The sequence below is a fragment of the Hylobates moloch genome, unplaced genomic scaffold (genome assembly GCF_009828535.3).
Source record: "Hylobates moloch isolate HMO894 unplaced genomic scaffold, HMol_V3 SCAFFOLD_14, whole genome shotgun sequence".
NCBI lineage: Eukaryota > Metazoa > Chordata > Mammalia > Primates > Hylobatidae > Hylobates > Hylobates moloch.
The window spans coordinates 65,161,027-65,181,584 of record NW_026652289.1 but is presented as its reverse complement, the minus strand read 5'-3'; the positions used below and the strand labels follow the sequence as shown (position 1 = coordinate 65,181,584).

The window sequence follows — 20,558 nt, the reverse complement described above, 5'->3', positions numbered from 1 at the left end:
CTTTTCCTTTTATGCTCCAGCCCAGGATTCTTTCCAATAAAATAAGAGGACTTACTTAAATTTGAAAAGTTTTTAAGATTTCAGTGATGAAATTCCTTTGATAGCCTTAGGATAGATAGACTCCAATGGAAAAACACAGTGATGTGTGCAAGAGGAACAACTTTTCTCAAAGGCATTATTCGCTCTTTTATTGTCTTTACTTACCATGAAGAGGCCACTGTAACTCCTGGTCTTCTAAAAGATCAGCAGCTGGAAGGAGTCTATTAAGGCAATCAAGAGGTGGCAACAAGTCGAGGAGGTAACTCAATAAAGGCCGAGCCACTGACACAGGGAGTAACAGCAGGGAGTTAACAATCTGGCAGAGCATACTGCCAGCAGCTGAGACGTATATCACATCTATGAAGGGCAAGAAATTAAACATGGGACAATTGTTCCAAATGAACTTTTAAAAAAGGAACATAAGAAATATTATTTTAGCTTGGAACTAGAGTAGACTCATTCAATAACTCTCTGTTGAACACCTACCTGGTAGCTGACGTAGTATCAGTGCTTATCCACTTTCAGAAACTACCACCAACAAACACTTTATAGGAAAGCATATGTATCCTCCATACCAACAAATTCAAAAGATTAAAACTGTTTTCCTTAAAATTCATTATGAATTTCTCATTCATTAATTTATCTTCATCTTATAATTTACTCAAGAAATATTTATTGACATACCAGGCACAGTTCTAGGTGAAAGGGATATAGCTATGAAGAAAGTGGTCAAAACTTCCTGTCCCCTTGGTGCTTACCTGCTAGTGAGAGAATGCTTTCATATTTTTTAAACAAAATTTGCTTTTTTAAAAATCAAGATCACCTTAAATAATGTGTTTTTATAATCCATATTGGTTTTAAATCAATTTTGTTTCAATATTTCATTGTATATCAGGGCAGAGAGGGCCATTCAGAAACGAGCTCAGTTTGAACATATTTTAGTTGCTGTGGAACAGCCAAATGGACGTATCTAATGAGGAATGTTTTCAGTTTCACAGTGTTCCCTTCTTTCTTTTTTTAGTGAGGGAACTTCAGAGGCAGCTGGTTTTAGATAAACACTAAATTTTGGTTGTCTTTTGGATAACCAAGAAAAGACACCCAGTAGGCAATTAAAGAAATGCTCTAGGACTCAGGAAAGGTGTTCTCAGCTAGATGGAAATACAGGAGTCATTAATATGTACGTGGTTGTTAAAGACACTGAGACTAGATAAGACCACTGGAGGAGGAAAGAGGATAGAAGGCAAAATTCAGAGGATCCTCAACATTAGAGGGCATGTCCAAGGAAGAGGAGCCTATAGGAACCCACTGAAAAAGAGGACTCAGAGGAAGAGGAGAGAAAAAAGGACTGTGACTACACAGAAGCCCAAAGAAAGAATTTCAAGAAGGAAAGTGAAAAAATGGTAAATGCTGAAGAGAAAGGTAAAGAAAGAGCAGGTTTAAAAAAAAAAAAAAAAAAAAGAGCAGATTAAAAAATCTCACTTTCTGCCATTTAAAATTAATATTTTTGAGTTTATATCATCCAGTGCCTTTCAATTAGGCCTCTGTCATGCCAAGTAGACTCTTTTTAAGATCAATCACTGCTAACACTACCCCCAAACCAAGACTAAAGGAATCTTCAATAGAAAGGAAATTCAAGACCATTCCTATTCCAGTCAGAGGCTTCTGGCCCTCTTAAGACTTTGGAAAGGCAAGTGTTCTTGCTTCTTAACAACTGATTAAATTTGAAATGAAATACCAAACTCACCTCTTAACTTTTCTCCAACACTACCATTCCAAGGACTTTCTTTGAGCAAATTTGCAGAACGTGAATAAATATCTGTGGCATGAGGCAACAAAAGCTGAAGATGTTTATGAAGCAATGCCACACTGCTTGAGTTCTAAGAGGAAAAAAAGTTCCTAAATTACTACTTTGAAAGATTCAAGGTACAAAAATATCATGGCCTATCCAAATATCTGAGTTTCAAGGTCCCTGATAGATCACCATAAAAGACAAATAATCACATACCTCACTAATGTTATTGATATGGCAAAATGCCAGCAGCTGTTTCTGTAGTGAACATAGCAGTTCATGAAGATGAGCAGGCTGACTGTTTTCTGATGATGATGTTCCAAGTAGAAATTTGTCACTATTCTTTTCTAGCTCTCCAAATGCTTGATCCTAAAATGACACACAAAGGAAGTTTATATTTGAAGTGCTTGAAATTGAAAGTAACAACCTACCATAAATCTGATTTAAGCAGCATTATATGGGCTGGGTGCGGTGAATCACACCTGTAATCCCAGCACTTTGGGAGTCCAAGGCAGGTAGATCACCTGAAGTCAGGAGGTTGAGACCAGCCTGGCCAACATGGTGAAACCCTGGTCTCTACTAAAAAAATACAAAAATTAGCTAGGCGTAGTGGCGGGTGCCTGTAATCCCAGCTACCAGGGAGGCTGAGGCAGGAGAATCGCTTGAACCCCAGGAGGCGGAGGTTGTAGTGAGCCAAGATCATGCCATTGCACTCCAGCCTGGGTGACAAGAGTGAAACTATGTCTCAAAAAAAAAAAAAAAAGCATTATATCCTTTCTCCCATTACCAATTTTTAAGTATTTGCTATAATCCTTATGATACTAGCTATTAGATGGTAAAATTCATCAAGCTACTTCTATTTGTTTTTTCCATTAAAAAAAAAAAAGCAGCTGGGTGCGGCAGCTCACACCTATAGCCCCAACACTTTGGGAGGCCGAGGTGGAAAGACTGCCTGAGGCCAGGAGTTCAAGACCAGCGTGGGCAACAGAGCAAGACTTCATCTCTACAATTTTTTTTTCTTAATTAGCTGAGCACGGTGGTGTACACCTCTAGTCCCAGCTACTTGGGAGGCTGAGGTGGGAGGACCACTTGAGCCCAGGAGTTCAAAGCCGTAGTGAGCTATGATGGTGCCACTGTACTCCAGCCTGGGCAACAGAAAGCCTGTCTCTAATAAAATTAAAATTAAAATTAAAAAAGAGATATAACAACTAAATACAATGTGTGATTCTGGACCAGATCATGGAAGAGGAAGGGCTGGGGTCAGAAACTGCTATAAAGGACATTATTGGGGCAACTGTAGAAATGTAAACGTAGACTATATATTAAATAACAGTTCTGTATCAATGTTAAATTTTCTGAAATCAATAATTATTCTCTTGTTACATAAGAAAATGTCCTGGTTTTTTAAAAATACATACTTAATATATGCTTACTTGGGGGCAGCCAGCCACCTGCAACTTACTCTCAAATGATTTACAAAGAGAGAACAAATTTGACTGAAGAGCACAGGGGAATTCTTTGAATGATTCCTGTAACCCCTCTGTGAGTTTTAAATTACTTCAAGTTAAAAATATTTTTTAAAAAGAGATGCTTTGTATATTTAGAAAATATCAAAACTCTATTTTAAAAAGTTAAAAGCACCATTTAAACAACCACTCAAAGAAAATGACTGCTACTATAATATTTTTTGGTATATTTCTTTCCTGATTTTGTCCTTTTAAAATATTTTTCATAATATTGTACTGCATATTCTATTTTTGGTCTGCTCTTTTCCAATGGATCATAAATGTTTTACACATTTTCATAAACCATGTGTATATAAAATATAATATTCCATTGAACATATATACCATAAATTACTTAACCACTCCTCTATTTTTAGATACTTCTGTTATTTCCAACTTTTTTTCCTGTAAATAATCATGTGCAGAATTTCTGCCTAAATATCTTCAGGCAGAAAATTTGGTTTATGTGTACAATATACAAGATAGAATATGGGAACACTGTAGGGCCCTTGCTCTAAGTTGTTAATTAGGACCGTTATTTTAAAATATTAGAACAAATTTGGTTTAAATCACATCAGAAAGAGACAATAATTTATTATTTCAACCCAAAAGCAGTTAGTATTTTATTTCCATTTCCATATAATATATAAATCTGCCTTAGCCCTAATATTCCTTACAACTTTGTTGTAACATTCCTTATAACTCTGGGAAAAACTTTCGGTCATTAACAAATGGCTACACACACAATATTGTTCTTATCCATTTGCAGCCATTACTCCTTAACATCAGATTAAATTTACATTCTTAAACCTGAAAGAAAAGAATTTTGTAGGAAGAATTTTCACTCTGACTTAGTGATCAGCCTTTCAATGTGGGTGGGATAGAGCACTAAGGCTTGTATTGGAAGAAAAAGAGTACATAGACCAGGCCCTGAAGAGCCATAGGAAACAACTGATACACAAACGATTCAAAGTTAAGTTGCACAGTACGCTCTGATCCTATAAGTGCTGATGAGTACAGAGATGTGCAGCTATACGCATCTTTGGCTAGATGGGGTTATTTGGGCAAGGTTTCCTAAAATAGTCATCTTACATCACAGATTGGTAGAGAAAAACAACAGGAAATACGTGTACAATGTACAATTCTGGAAAAGCATGATTTCAGGTAAGAATGGTGTGTGAGCTGATGATAAAGGGTCTGAAGGCGGGGGGTGGTGGTGGTGGTGGTGTTTTGAGATGGGGTTTTGCTCTGTCACCCAGGGTGGAGTGCACTGGCGCGATCTCAGCTCACTGCAGCCTCTGCTTCCCTGGTTCAAGCAACTCTCCCACCTTGGCCTCCTGAGTAGCTGGGATTATAGACGCCAGCCACCACACCTGGCTAATTTTTTCATTTTTAGTAGAGACGGGGTTTCACCATATTGGCCAAGCTGGTCTCAAACTCCTGACCTCAGGTGATCCACCCACCTCGGCCTCCCAAAGTGCTGAGATTACAGGCATAAGACACCACGCCTGGCCTGAATGGGTTTTAATTTAATACAAAGAAGTTGTATTCTTTAATATAAAGATGTTATTTAATACAAAGTTATTCCAGCAGTAAGATGCTGAGAAGAGACCAGCAATAGTGACAATAGCTATAACACTATCAGCACTGAATCATAATGATCTGGCTTAGAACTCAAAGAAATGGCAGGAAAAAAAGATGAATTTAAGAAACACCAGAGATTTAGAATTAATGGCATACTAATACAGGGAAAGCTATAGGGTCCACTGTCCTCTATCCTACTGACCAACCTATTCTCATTCAGTACCAAGTACATTGTTTCATTATAAGATTATGTCTGGTAAGGTTAATCCCTTGCTCATTATGCTTCTCTCTAAAAATGTTCCTATTTTATTCTGTTGATTATTCTATAATATCAGAAAAATCTGGTAAAATTCTAAAATAAATCCCTTTGAAATTCTCAATTACATGTTATTTGGTCCCCACAATATTTCAGAAAACCTGACATGTTTTTCCCCTTCGGGGAGAGGGGTCTAGAGTTTGATTTCTATCATAGGTGTTTAAATGTCAAAATACCTTGACTAAAGAGATCCCTACCCCTTTATTCTTTTTTCACTACAATGAAAGAACAACTTACCGTATAAAATCCTAAATTTCTTAAGAGAGTCTTCATCAAAATTTCAGCCAGGTGGGTATCTGGATGGCAGCTCTGAGTGCCATAAGGTTGATCTGACAGATTTCCGTAGCCAGTACACACAGAAGACAGGTCAGCAGCATCAGAGGGTGAACTATAGCCAAGTAGGGAGGCTACATGGGTATGATCTTGCAAACTTGTCAGGATGATATCCAGTTGCATTCTCTAAAGAACAATAAAATAGGAACAAGTAACTAGCGTAATATGCACTAGAAAAGAACACAAAAGGATCCCAGAAAAAAACTATACTAATACACTTACTAGCTTAATAAACAATCATCTTCAGGAAGTATGTAATTATAAAAACTACCCAATTAATCCCATTTAGGAAATGGGATTTAGGAAAATGCAACTTACAGGTTTTTATTTCAGCCTTCATTATAATGCCTAAATCTCTAAGCTAACATGGCATACTATGCATAATGATTTTAGTACTGTAAGTAGAGGAGTACGAAATGCCAATAGATAAATAATACGACACATGATTCTACAGTGTGACATTACCAATGACAATTACTTATTCTAATGTTTAAAATAAATCACTTGAAATCTAACCTAATGCAAAATACTCACTAAAAATTATCTGTAGGCTGGGCACAGAGGCTCACACCTGTAATCACAGCACTTTGGGAGGCCAAGGCAGGCGGATCCGCTTGAGTCCAGGAATTCAAGACCAGCCTGGGCAACACGCAAAATCCCCTCTACAAAAAATACAAAAATTAGCTGAGCATGGTGGTGCACACCTGTAGTTTCAGCTACTCAGAAGGCTGAGGTGGGAGAATCACTTGAGCCCAGAAGGTTGAGGCTACAGTAAGCCATGATCGTGCCACTGCACTCCAGCCTGGATGACAGAGCAAAACCCTGTCTCAAAAAAAAAAAAAAAAAAATCACCTGTGGACCAGGCACAGTGGTCTCCTGCCTATAATCCCAGCACTTTGGGAGGCCAAAGCAGGAGGATCATTTGAGGCCAGGAGTTCAAGAACAGCCTGGGAAATACAGCAAGACCCCACCGCTATAAAAATAAGAATAAAAAAATTAGCCGGGTGTGGTGGCACATGCCAGCAGTCTTAGCTACTCCAGAGGCCAAGGCAGTAGGATCCCTTGAGCTTAGGAGTTCAAGGTTAGAGTGAGCTATGATTGCACCACCCTACTCCAGCATGGGTGACAGAGCAAGACTCTGTCTCCAAAAAAGATTTACAAAGAAAGAAAAGTATCAGTAAATATTATGCTGCAAATAAGTACCAATTTTTTTTTCCTCAAACCTGTATCTCTGAATCTGGTAACTTCTACTTGGTTGAGCAAAATGTACTATTTTAAGGTATATAACATAAAAATGGAAAGAATAAGTATACTCATATTATCAAATACTTTTTCCTAATAGTCATCTATACTCTTTATATAAACAATTTCAGACAAAGTTCTCAGCATGGAACCAACAGTAGCACATGCACTTGATTTCAACTCAGCATACTACAAATAAACCACAGAGTGTCTGGCTTAGTACCATAAGAAACACTGGAAAAATTAGTCCTTATTTTAATAATTAGCCCCAAATAACTTAATAAATTATCACTTGCTTCACCTAAGGTTGTTAGACAACTGGGAATTCTTCCAGCACAAAACATTAAATAACCAGGATTTACTAGACCCATCAAGTACTTACGCTCCATGAACACATGGCAATTGATTAGTTTTATTTCCTTCTCAGTCCAAATTTTTATGATACTACTGGTTTACTTACATAGCAAGCAAAAGCCTACCTGTCCTTTAGATAAGCTTTCCCATCTATCAGGTCCTTGAGGTAAAAGAGAATGAAGTAATTCCATCCGTTCTCGTAATGGAGGTAACAGCATGGTTGCTCCCACTGACAAAGTTTCAATTACCACCTAATATCAAAAGAGGAAAGTGTACTGATTGGCCTGGTTCTTGGTTTTTAATAAAAACACACTTAAAGTAAACTCACTGACTACTAGGATCATGTAAGTCTAAAAAAGATGGCATGATAAAAAAGAAAACATGCAAGTCCTCCTTCAGATGTCTTTAAGAAGACTATGAATACATATTTTGGATTTGCCACTAAATAGCTAATCATCACCCAACAAATATTTAGTGTTGATTCTATAGCATTCAGCCTGGTAAGGTTCTGTGCAAGGTGATTTGGGTGCAGAAATTAGTAAAACAGACAAAATCTCTGCTTTCATGAGCCTACAGTCTGATGGGAAAGAAAGATCCTGAGCAAGAAAGTATAAATGTGAAAGGAGTCACAGGGAAAGTAAAAGGGGGCAGGAACTTGCGTGAGCACACAAATATGGCAATTAACATGGCCTATGGGCTCATGGAAGATCTCCCTGAGGAGATCTTCTGTAATTTGAGAATTACAGAATTAGAACACATGGACACAGGAAGGGGAACATCACACACCCGGGCCTGTTGTGGGGTGGGGGGAGGGGGGAGGGATAGCAATAGGAGATATACCTAATGTTAAATGACGAGTTGATGGGTGCAGCACACCAACATGGCACATGTATACATATGTAACTAACCTGCATATTGTGCACATGTACCCTAAAACTTAAAAGTAAAAAAAAAAAAAAAAATACAGAATTAGTAGGACCTGGCTAGACAAAGGTCCAGGTAGTGGGAACAGCATAAGGAATAGTAGCTGCATTATCTTAGGCCTCGTAACTTCTCTGGGTCATGGCTTCTTTATCAGTAAAAACAGTGTTGGACTAAGATAAACTCCATAGTGCCTCTCAGTTCTAATACTCAATTTTTCTATAAGTCAATGTTCTTTTAATAATTATTTGACTTACTATGATGACTGAAAAATTCAAGTACACAAGAAGAATAACCCTTCCATCCAAAAGCATGTGTCCTCCAACACAGTTAAGAACAGGACAAATCTTTAATGACTTTCTCAGAGTACTCTACTCAAACTAAAATAAAGCTAAAATCAAAGCTAAAATCAAATTTTAGCTGTGGAAATTCAACAAAGGTGACTAAGGATTAAGGACTAAATGCACATATTCTGTTTCCAAAAGCCCATCTAAAACAATGGGCAGGGGTTGGGGGGATAATTCAAAAAGACCCCCCTCCCCAAAATGGTAAAGGAAAAAACAGCATCAAAATTTTGGAAACAGAAAGGAACAGATAAAGGGTAAATGACTTAAAAGACCTGAAATGGCTACACCCTAAGTCAAAAAGGAGAAAAACCAAAAAACACTTTGATTTATACTGTAGAGTTCCTAGAGGCTCATATACTTTTGCAAGAGGGAAAAAAGGAAGAGCTCAAAACAGGAGGATTGGTTGAAAACTGGTTAAGATAACAGGCACAGTTGAAGGCAGGAATACCAAACTAAAATTGGGTGATTTTAAGACAAAGTGTTCATTCTGAATATTGAGACTCCTAAACTCTTTTTCCTCACCAGAAGATTGTCACTCAGGTTTATACCTTCTGGCAGTAGCTTAGAAGAGCCTTCCTTTGAAGAATCTCACTAACCCAGCAGAAAAGACTGTAAGTGACAGACATGAAATGTTACCTTCCCCTAAAATATAGCCCAGCCACATCAATCTACAATAAATTTGATAAACCTCATCTCTGTGTAGAGAACTTTTAGCATCCATCAGCCTTTTACCATTACTCTTTTTTTTTTTTTTTTTTTTTTTGAGATGGAGTCTTGCTCTCGTCACCCAGGCTGGAGTGCAGTGGCACAAACTCCGCCTCTGGGGTTCAAGCGATTTTCCTGCCTCAGCCTTAAGTAGCTGGGATTACAGGCATGAGCCACCATGCCCAGGTAATTTTTGTATTTTTTAGTAGAGATGGGGTTTCACCATGTTGGCCAGGCTGGTCTCGAACTCCTGACCTCAGGTGATCTGCCCACCTCAGCCTCCTAAAGTGCTGGGATTACAGGCGTGAGCCACCACACTCTGCCATAGCATCACACTCTTACCCATGATTGGCTTCAAAGCCAAAGGTTATTAGAAATTTGAGGAAAGCCTTTATTATGACAGAGACTAAAACTAACAGAAATGGTCTAATTTAAAAAAAAAAGTACATAGAAACAAGAACAAAAATTAGTATCTTCAAAAAGTGTAAGTCAGAATGGGAGGCTACTAAAAAAGGAACACTTTGAGAATGAAGAAAAGAGCTCTTATAAATTAAAAAGATTATAAAAGAAACAGAAAATCTCAATAGAAGGGCTAGAATATAGAATTAAATTTCTTATAAAGTAGAGGGGGGAAAAGATGGAAAACAGGAAGGAAAACACAAGAAAATTAAGAGGACTGGCTCAGGAGGTTAAGTATCCCAATAATGAGTTCCAGAGAGAAAGAAAGAACACAGAAAACAATGAAGAGGAAATCAACAAAACACTTCCAGATATATATACATATATTTTTTTTTAGTAGGGAAGGGGTTTTGCATATTGGCCAGCTGGTCTTCAATTCCTGGCCTCAAGTGATCTGCCCGCCTCGGCCTCCAAAAATGCTGGGATTACAGGCGTGAGCCACCATGCCTGGCCAAGATAATTTTTTAATATTGAAGGCTATGACTTTCCCCACATCAGTTCATATCATTTTGAAATGTGAGAACACAAAGGACAAGAAGAACTTGCTATATAGCATCTAGACAGAAAAACAGATTTCCATACAAAGGATCAAAAATGGAAGCACACTGATTTTCTAAGTAACACCATTGAAAACTAGAAGACAATGAAGCAATGACTTCACAAGTCTTACTGAAAAATGATTTCCAATTTAGAATTTTATGCCTAAACCATTCATGAAGATATTCAATTGTCAAACTATTTAAGTGTGAGCATATTTTCATTTAATGTATTTTCTATCAGTCCTCTCTCAGAAGCTACTGATGGATGAAGAAACCCAGCAGAACCCACCATAACCATGTGATTGAGGCTGACATTGTCAGTAATAAGATATATGGACATCATTAACCTCATGTAATAACATACCAAGGACACATTATTTCTGTGGTATTCTTGCCCAAAATACATAACTCAATCCCATCATGAAAAAATGACAGAGATATTCAATAAAATAATTAAATAATACTCATGAAATGTCAAGCTCATGAAAGACAAGGAAAGACTGAGGAACTGTTGCAGGACACTAAATTGTTACAGAAGAGAAATAACAGTTAAAAGCAATATGGGATCCCAAATAGGATCCTGCAACAAAACAAGGACATCAGTAGAAAATTGATAAAATTTCTAATAAGATGTTTACTTAATAGTATTAAACCAATACTAATTTCTTTGTTTTGATAATTATATAATGGTTATGTAAGACATTAACATAATGGGAAGCTGGATGAGAGACATATGAAAACTATTATTTATGCAATATTTCCTTAAGTCTACAGGTAGTTCAAATAAAAAAATTTTTTAAAAAAAATTCAGAGAGGGTCAAAGGAAAATGGTGGGAAAGCACACAAGAAACAGCAGCAATGTGATTACTGCAAATAGATAAATTACTAGAAGTTTCAGAAATAAGAAAAGAGGAACACAAATAGCTGTAAACAGAAACAGCCTGTGTGGAACATCCTGGAACAATCTATCTCCAAGTACTCTTCTAAGATGGAATGGCTGTCAAAGAGACCCAAAGAATAAAAAGATAATCCAAAATATAATTTTTTAAGTTTACTTTTCCTTATTTTATTCTAGTACTTTTATCCTTTTCAAAATCTTACACGACCCCGTTTCTGATAAATATTAAATCATCACAGTTCCTACTCACCACCAGGATATTCCTCCAATCCCATTTGAGGGGATATGTCCCTCTACTTGAAAAGTCAGTTTATTATTTTTTTTTCAATTGACATATAATACACATGCCACAGAATTCACCTCTTGAAAGTATAAAATTCAATGGTTTTTAGTCTATTCAGAGTTGTGTAACCATCACCACTATCCAATTTAGAATATCTTCATTACTACCAAAAAAAAAAAAAAAAAGCCCTGTGCCGATTACCAGTCATTCCCTATCCCTGCTCAAGACCTCCAACAACCACTAATGTACTTTTTTTTTTTTTTTTTAGGTGGAGTCTCGCTCTGTTGCCCAGGCTGGAGTGCAGTGGCGTGATCTCGGCTCACTGCAACCTCCATCTCAAAGGTTCAGGCGATTCTCCTGCCTCAGCCTCCCAAGTGGCTAGGACTACAACAAGCACAAGCCACAACGCCAGGCTAATTTTTGTATTTTTAGTAAAAAAGGGTTTTACCATGTTGGCCAGGCTGGTCTTGAACTATTTATCTGAAGTGATCAACCCTCCTCAGCATCCCAAAGTGCTGGGATTATAGGCGTGAGCCACTGCACCCAGCCCACTAAGGTATTGCTATGGACTTGCTTACTCTGCACATTTCATATAAATGGAGTTATATAGACCGGGCGCGGTGGCTCATGCCTCTAATCCCAGCACTTTGGGAGGCCGAGGCAGGCAGATCACCTGAGGTTAGGAGTTCAAGACCAGCCTGGCCAACATGGTGAAACCCTGTCTCTACTAAAAATACAAAAACTAGCTGGGCATGGTGGTGTGCGCCTGCAGTCCCAGCTACCCGGGAGGCGAGGCAGGATAATCGCTTGAACCTAGGAGGTGGAGGTTACAGTGAGCCGAGATAGAGCCATTGCACTCCAGCTTGGGCGACAGAGCAAGACTCTGTCAAACAAACAAACAAATAAATAAATAAATAAATAAACAAACAAATGGACTTAAACAATATATGGCCCTTTGTGTCTGGCTTCTTCACTTAGCATAATTTTTTTTTTTTTTTTTTTTGAGACAGAATCTCGCTCTGTTGCCCAGGCTAGCGTGCAGTGGTATGATGTCAGCTCACTGCAACCTCTGCCTCCCGGTTTCAAGCAATTCTCACGCCTCAGCCTCCCAAGTATCTGGGACTACAGGCATGCGCCACCACACCCAACTAATTTTTGTATTTTTAGTAGAGACAGGGTTTCACCATGTTGGCCAGGCTGGTCTCGAACTCCTGGACTCAAGTGATCTGCCCACCTTAGCCTCCCAAAGTGTGCAGATTACAGGTGTGGGCCACTGTATCCAGCCACTTAGGATAATATTTAGAAGGTTCAGTTAGGTTGTAGTATGTATCACTACTTCACTCCTTTTTATGGCTAAATAATATTACATTGTATGAATATACCAAATTTTGTTCATTTATCAGTTGACAGACACGTGTTGTTTTCACCTTTTGACTATTATAAATAATGCTGCTATGAACATTCATGTACAAGTTTTTGTGTGGACATATGTTTTCAATGCTCTTGGGTACAGACCTAGTAGTGGAACTGCTGGATCATACAGTAACTCTGTTTAACTATTTAAGGAACTGCCTGTTTTCCAAAGCAGCTGCACCATTTTACATTCTCACGCAATGCATGAAGGTTCTAATTTCTCCACCTCCTCCAACGTTTGCTATTAGTCAGCCTTTTTGATTACTGTCACTTAGTGGGTGTGAAGTGGTATCTCAATGTGGTTTTGATTTGTATTTCCCTAATAATTAATGATGTTGAACATTTTTTCATGTGTTTACTGGCTATTTGTATCTCTTCTCCAGAGATATGTCTACTCAGATTCTTTGTTCATTTTTAAAACTGGGGTATCTGTCTTTTTTATTGTTAGACTCTAAGAATTCTTTATATATTCTAGAAACTAGAACCTCATCAGATATATGACTTACAAGTATCTCTCCCATTCTGTGTGCTGTCTTCATTTTCTTGAAAGTATCCTCTGAAGCACAAATGTTTTTAATTTTGATGATGTCCAGTTTATTTTTCCTTTGGTTGTGCTTTTGATGTCATAGCTAAGAAACCATTGCCTAATCCAAGGTGATAAAGATTACATCTTTTTTTTTATTTTTATTTTTTGTGTGAGACGGACTCTTGCCCTGTCGCCCAGGCTGGAGTGCAGTGGAGCGGTCTCCACTCACTGCAACCTCTGCTTCTCGGGTTCAAGCAATTCTCCTGCCCCAGCCTCCCAAGTAGCTGGGATTACAGGCACGCACCTCCACACCTGGCTTTTTTGTATTTTTAGTAGAGATGGGGTTTCACAATGTTGGTCAGGCTGGTCTCGAACTCCTGACCTCGTGATCCGCCCACCTCAGCCTCCCAAAGTGCTGGGATTACAGGCGTGAGCCACCACACTGGGCCCATCTTTTTTTTTGAGACAGTTTCATTCTTGTCTCCCAGGCTGGAGTGCAATGGTGTGATCTCAGCTCACTGCAACCTCCGCCTCCTGGGTTCAAGCAATTCTCCTGCCTCAGCTGGGATTACAGGCACACGCCACTACACCGGGCTAATTTTTTGTATTTAGTAGATACGGGGTTTCACCATGTTAGGCTGGTCTTGAACTCCTGACCTCAGGTGATCCACCTGCCTCAGCATTCCAAAGTGCTGGGATTACAGGTGTGTGCCTGGCCTTGTTTTCTTTTGTGAGTTTTACAGCTGTAGCTCTTATATTTAGGTCTTTAATCCACTTTAATTTTTTTGTATATGATGTAAGGGGCCAACTTCATTCTTTTGTATGTGGGTATACAGTTGTCCAAGTACCATGAGACACTATTCTCTCATGAAATTGTTTTGGTACTCTTGTAGAAAATCAGTAAGCCACAGATATATGAGTTTATTTCTGGAATCTTAATTCTATTCCATTGATCTATATATCTATCCTTCTGACACAGCCACTCTATTTTTATTACTGTAACTATAAAGTAGTATGTTTTGAAGTTGGAAAGTGTGAGTCTTCTAACTTTCCTCTTCTTTTTCAAGACTATTTTGGCTACTCTGGATCCTTGAATCTCCATATGATTTTAAGATCAGCTTATCAATTTCTGCCAAACAAAGCCAGCAAGAATTTTGATAGTGACTGCACTGAATCTGTGAACCAATTTGCAAAGTATTGACATCTTCACAATATTAAGTCTTACAATCCATAAACATGAGGTGTGTTTCCATTTATTTTGGTCTTCTTTAATTTCTTTCAATAATGTTTTGTTCTTTCAGTGTACAAGTCTTACACTTCTTTTGTTAAATGTATTCCTAAGTATCCTATTCTTTTTGATGCTTTTGTACATAAACTTGTTTCCTTAATTTCATTTTTTGATTGTACATTGTTGGTGTACAATCAAATAGAAACAATTTTTGTATATTTATCTTTTACCCTGAAACTCTGCTGAACTCGTTTATTAGCCCTAATAGTTGTGTATGAGTGTGTGTGTGTTTCTTAGGATTTTCCACACACAAAATCATGTCATCCACAAACAGAAATAGTTTTACAACTTCCTTTTCAATCTACATAGTTTTATTTCATTATCTTATATAATTGCCCCAGCTAGAATAGAAATGGCAGGAGTGGAAGTCTTTATTTTATTCCTGATCTTAGGGGGAAGGTTTTCAGTCTTTCTCCACTGAATATGATATTAACTATAACTTTTTCATAGATGCCCTTTATCAGGTTAAGAAAGTTCCCTTCTATTCCTAGTTTGTTGAATATTTTTATCATGAAAGGATGTTGAATTTTGTCAGATGCTTTTTCAGATAATCACATCCAGATAATCACATTGTTTTTGTTCATTTTTTCTACTAATATGGTGTATTATATTGATTGATTTTCATACTTTGAAAAGGGGATACATCCCATTTAGTCATGGTGTACAATCTTTTAGGTAAGTTGCTGGATTTGGTTTGTTAGTAGTTTGTTGAGAATTTTTACATCTATCTTCATAATGGATATTGAAGAATGCATCAGAGTACTTTAATAGCAGGTCTATAGTTATTCTTTTCTTGCAATGTCTTGGTCCACAATTAGGGTAATACTGGCCTCACAAAATATAGTTGGGAAGTATTAGCCTCTCTTCTACATTCTGGAAGAGTTTGTGAAGAATTAGTCTTAATCCTTCTTTAAATATTCTGTGGAATTCACAAGTGAAGCCATTTGGTCCTGGGCTTTTCCTCATGAGATTTTTCTTCAAGGCCAATAACTCTTTGACTTGCCCTTTTGAGACTATTTTCTAGATACTGTAGGTTTGCTTCAACCTTTTTTATTCTTTTTCTTTTGTCTCCTCTGTGTATTTTTTTTTCTTTCTTCTTTTTCTTTTTTTTTGAGATGGAGTCTCACTCTGTCACCAGGCTGGAGTGCAGTGGCGCGATCTGGGCTCACTGAAACCTCCACCTCCCAGGTTCAAGCTATTCTCCTGCCTCAGCCTCCTGAGTAGCTGGGACTACAGGCACGTGCCATCACATCCAGCTAATTTTTTTTGTATTTTTAGTAGAGAAGGGGTTTCACCATGTTGGCTAGGAACGTCTCTATCTCTTGACCTTGTGATCCACCCACCTTGGCCTCCAAAAGTGCTGGGATTACAGGCGTGAGCCACCACGCCCAGCTCACTAATTCTTTCTTCTGCCATCAATTCTGGTATTAAAGGACTCTGAGGCATTCTTCAAAATGTCAATTGCATTTATCAGCTCCAGAATTTCTACTTGATTCTTTCAAATTATTTTAATCTCTGTTAAATTTATCTGATAGGATTCTGAATTCCTTCTCTGTGCTATCTTGAATTTCTTTGACTTTCCTCAACAAAGCTATTTTGAATTCTCTGAAAGGTCACAAATCTGTTTCTCCGGGATTGGTCCCTGGTGCCTTCTTTAGTTCATTTGGTTAGGTCATGGATGGTGTGGATGCTAGTAGATATTGAAGACTTAGGTATTTATTGCAGTCTTCACTGTCTGGGCTTATCTGTACCCACCCTTCTTGAGCTTTCCATATATATCTTGGGCTTTCCAGATATTTTAGAGGACTTGAGTGTTGTGATCTAAACCGTATCTGCTTTAGTAACGTTGTGGTTCTTCCAGCTTCGTAGAGGTACCACCTTGATCGTCTTGGACAAGATCTGGGAGAATTCTCTGGATTATCAGGCAGAGACTCTTGTTCTCTTCCCTTACTTTCTCCCAAACAGTCTCTGTGTATGTGTATGTGTCTCTCTCTGTCTCTCTCTCTCTCTCCTCAGCCACCTAAAGCTGGGAGTGGAGTGACACAAGCACCCCTGTGGCCAACACCACTATGACTGCACTGGGTCAGACCTAAAGCCAGCACAGCACCAGCACAGCACTGGGTCTCACCCAAGCTTGCCATAACCACTCCCTGGCTATTGCCTACGTTTGCTCAAGGCTCTGTGGTTCCACAATCAGCCAGTGGCAAAGCCAGCCAGGCCATGTCCTTCCCTTCATGGGGAGTGACGTCCCCCAAGCCTCAGGTGGGTCTAGAGGTGCCATCTGGGAGTCAGAGACTAGAGTCAAAAACCTTAGAGGTCTACCCAGTGTTCTACTGTACTATGGCTGAGCTGGCACTCAAACCACAAGACACAGTCTTTTTCACTTGTGCCTCCCCTTTCCAAAGCTAGAGGAGCCTCGCCCCATAGCTACCACCACCCCAGGCCACAAGGAGTATTGCCAGACAAGCACCAATGTTCCCTTAAGCTTAAGGCCCACGGATTCTTAAGTTAGCTTATGGTGAATACTGCCTGGCCTGGGACTCACCCTTCAGGGCAGTGGGTTCTCCTGTAGCCCAGGGCAGGTCTAGAAATGCCATCCAAAAATCAAGTCCTGGAATCAGGGATCCCAAGAGTGTATTTGGTACTCTATCCCTCCATGGCTGTGCTGGTACCTAAAGCCAGAAAGTCTCAGAGGCTCAAAGCCCTTGACGTAGCAGCTGGGTATCAATGCTGGTTATTCACAGCCCACGGGCTCTTCGGTTAGCAAGTGATGAATGCTGCCAGTACTGAGTCCTTTTCTTCAAGGCACTGGGTTCCCTTCTGGCCCAGGGTATGTCTAGAAATGTCATCTGAGAGCTGGCACCTGAAACAGGGAGCCTTGAGACTCTGACTGGTCCCCTATCCTGCTGTGACCAAGATGGTATCTAAGACGCAAGACAAAGTCCTGCCCACTCTTCCCTCTCAAGTGGAAGAAAGGGGTCTCTCTTGGAGCCACGAGCTGTGTAGCCTGGCGTTGGGGTCGGAGCGGCAGGGAGTGAACCAGCATTCCCTTGGTTACCCCAGCTGGTGTCTCAGTATGTCACGTGCCCCTCTGTCCACTGTCTCTGGGACCAGTTCAGCACTAGGACTCGCCTAAGAGTTGCAGTCCTTTTGGTCTAGACTGTCTTTCAAGTTTACTTGGAGACACAGAGCACTATAGCCCTCAGTGGCAAGCCTTGCAGGAATTCAAATTTGGATCACTGGGATCAGCAATTCCCCTCTGGCTAGGGTTGGTTTAAATGCTCCCTCTGTGGACAGGTGTCAGCTGAGTTTGGTCCAGTTCTCCTTTCTGCTCTAACAGGATAGCATTGAGTTCAATGCCTCATAATTGCTGTGTTCTCCCTCCCCCAGCACCCAGAGACACTCTCTGCACCATACTGCCACTGCCGCAGCAGGAGGAGTGGCACTGCCTATTCAGGACTGTTTTTTCTATCTCTTCAGTGCCTCTTTCAGTGATATGAATTTAAAACTAGGTACTGTAAGTGCTCATCTGATTTTTGGTTCTTATGAAGGTGCTTTTTTCTGTGTAGAGTTGTTAAACTGGTGCCCTTGGCAGGGGGAATGATAGTGGAGCCTTCTATTCCACCATCTTGCCCTGCTTCTCAATTTCCCTTTTGATTTCTGTAGGGTCAGTAGTAATATCTCGTCTTTCATTCCTGATTTGAGTAATTTAAGTCCTCTCTCTATTTTTCTTGGTCAGTCCAGCCAGAGGTTTGTTGATTTTGTCTTTTCAAAGAACGAACATTTAGTTTCCTGGATCTACTCAATTGTTTTTCTGTTCTTTATTTGTTTAATTTCACTCTAATCTACATTAGTTCCTTTTCTCTACTTGCTTTGGGTTGAGTTGAGTCTTCTTTTTCTAATTTCTTAAGGTAGAAGGTTAAATTACTGACTCAATATATATATATTTTTTAATATAGATGTTTATAAGCTACAAATTTTCCTCCAAGCACAGCTTTAGCTGCATTTCATGAGTTGTGGTATGTTAAGTTTTTGTTTTCATTAATCTTAAGTATTAAATTTATCTTGTAATTTCTTTCTTTGATCCATTGATAATTTAGGAGTGCACTGGTTTAAAAATTACTGTACTTTCTATTATTACCTGCCAAAAGAGTTTATTTATTTTCTGTATTTTGTATTACAAATATATAGATATTTTTAAGTTTCCCCCCAAATTTAATATTGTATTATAATACTAAATATGCTTTTTAAAATTATACTCTCCTTATTTATAATCAGTATTCTTTTCTAGGCCACTTCTTCCTCCTTAAGCTGACCTTTCTCTCCTTAGCTCTGGTTACAGTTCTAACAGATGATCCAGTCCACTTATTCAGTTACTACTACGGACCAAGCCATGCACTAGGTCCTTGCCCCCAGGAACTCATCTTCTGGTGAAAAAAGAGTGACATGTTTGTAAATAAGCAACTAGAATACAATGTGATGTAATGAGAACATATACAAGAAAAACCAAATCTGGTGGGACAGCAGGAATAAAAAGTTTCTCAGAGATGGCATCTGACCTTTGTCTCAAGGATAAGTTAACCAAAAATACTCTCACCAAGAAAATAGGAGTAAGGGAAACAACATCCAATTGAAATTGTCCAATGTACAGTTGAATATATTGTACAGCTAAAATCTCAGAGAAAGATGTGGTTTGAGATACAGATTCACAAGTCCTATTCTCTTACCTCTTGGATTTCATCTGGGACAGTTGAGTCCATCAGTCTGAAGAGCAAATTTCGAAGTGGACCTGCCTGCCTCCCGAGAATGCTGGTAGCTACCCCTCCCGCAAGTGCAAGAGCAAGGTGATTTGAAAGTAGCTTCAGGCACAGCTTGAGAAAACTGTGGTGTTCTCTGAAACCAAATAAACGTCTATGAATTCTTGGAACATAAAAGTGCCTGTGCTATCCGGTTTGGGTAACATTTTTTTCTCTTTAAAAATTTTGTTGGCCAGGTGCGGTGGCTCACGCCTGTAACCCCAGCACTTTGGGAGGCCGAGGTGGGTAGATCACCTGAAGTCAGGAGTTAGAGACTAGGCTGGCCAACATGGCAAAAACCCGTCTCTACTAAAAATACAAAAATTAGCTGGGCATGATGGCGGGTGCCTGTAATCCCAGCTACTCAGGAGGCTGAGGCAAGAGAATCGCTTGAACCCGTGAGGCAGAGGCTGCAGTGAACTGAGGTCATGCCACTGCGCTCTAGCCTGGGCGACAGAGCAAGGCTCCATCTTAAAAAAAAAAAAAAAAATTGTCAAGTCATGAACAACAGTAATTTTTAAAACATGATTTGTGAAATTACAAATAACTTTTTCCTAGAAGTTATTATCAATAAGTATCTAAGTTTAGCTCTTTTCTAGATTATAAAAAAGTTTCATATAATTTGGGAAAACAAGAAAGAACAGTAAGTCAAAACTCAAAAGGAATAATTTATACACATGCACACACACACACAAAAAAACATACATATAACATACCTTGATGAAGGGAAAGGGAGTGGGGGAATTTCACTGTTTATTTTATCACAGTATCTCTCAAGAAAAGAACGCAGGTGTGAGAAGGTACTCTCTTCAAGATCTACACAATAAGGTCGGTGCCATGCAACAACTTGTCTAGAAGGACACATAAGAAAATAATAAAACAGTCTTAAAATGAAATTTTTATGCATGATCAAAAACGAAAATTAAAACATATATTGGCCGGGCATGGTGGCTCATGCCTGTAATCCTAGCACTTTGGGAGGCCAAGGAATGCAGATCACCTAAGGTGAGGAGTTCAAGACCAGCCTGGCCAACATGGTGAAACCCCATCTCTACTAAAAATATAAAAATTAGTCGGGCATGGTGGTGTATGCCTGTAGTCCCAGCTACCTGGGAGGCTAAGGCAGGGGAATCGCTTGAACTTGGGAAGCAGACACTGCAATGAGCAGAGATTGTACCACTGCACTCCAGCCTGGGCGACAGAGACTCCACCTCAAAAAAT

General features: G+C 39.1%; 1 protein-coding gene across 10 annotated transcripts in view; it reads right to left on the bottom strand.

The window, feature by feature from the left end:
- HERC1 (HECT and RLD domain containing E3 ubiquitin protein ligase family member 1) overlaps positions 1–20,558 on the bottom strand; it is a 241,425-nt gene that overhangs the window by 130,656 nt on the left and 90,211 nt on the right. For all 10 annotated transcript variants that reach the window (XM_032174831.2, XM_032174833.2, XM_032174835.2 and 7 more), the window contains exons 11-17: positions 20,054–20,188; positions 19,269–19,434; positions 7,288–7,413; positions 5,471–5,692; positions 2,045–2,197; positions 1,784–1,916; positions 205–396 (exon numbers count right to left, since the gene is read on the bottom strand). In XM_032174831.2, the coding sequence (XP_032030722.1) occupies positions 205–396; positions 1,784–1,916; positions 2,045–2,197; positions 5,471–5,692; positions 7,288–7,413; positions 19,269–19,434; positions 20,054–20,188 (1,127 nt within the window). The remainder of the gene's footprint in view (positions 1–204; positions 397–1,783; positions 1,917–2,044; positions 2,198–5,470; positions 5,693–7,287; positions 7,414–19,268; positions 19,435–20,053; positions 20,189–20,558) is intronic.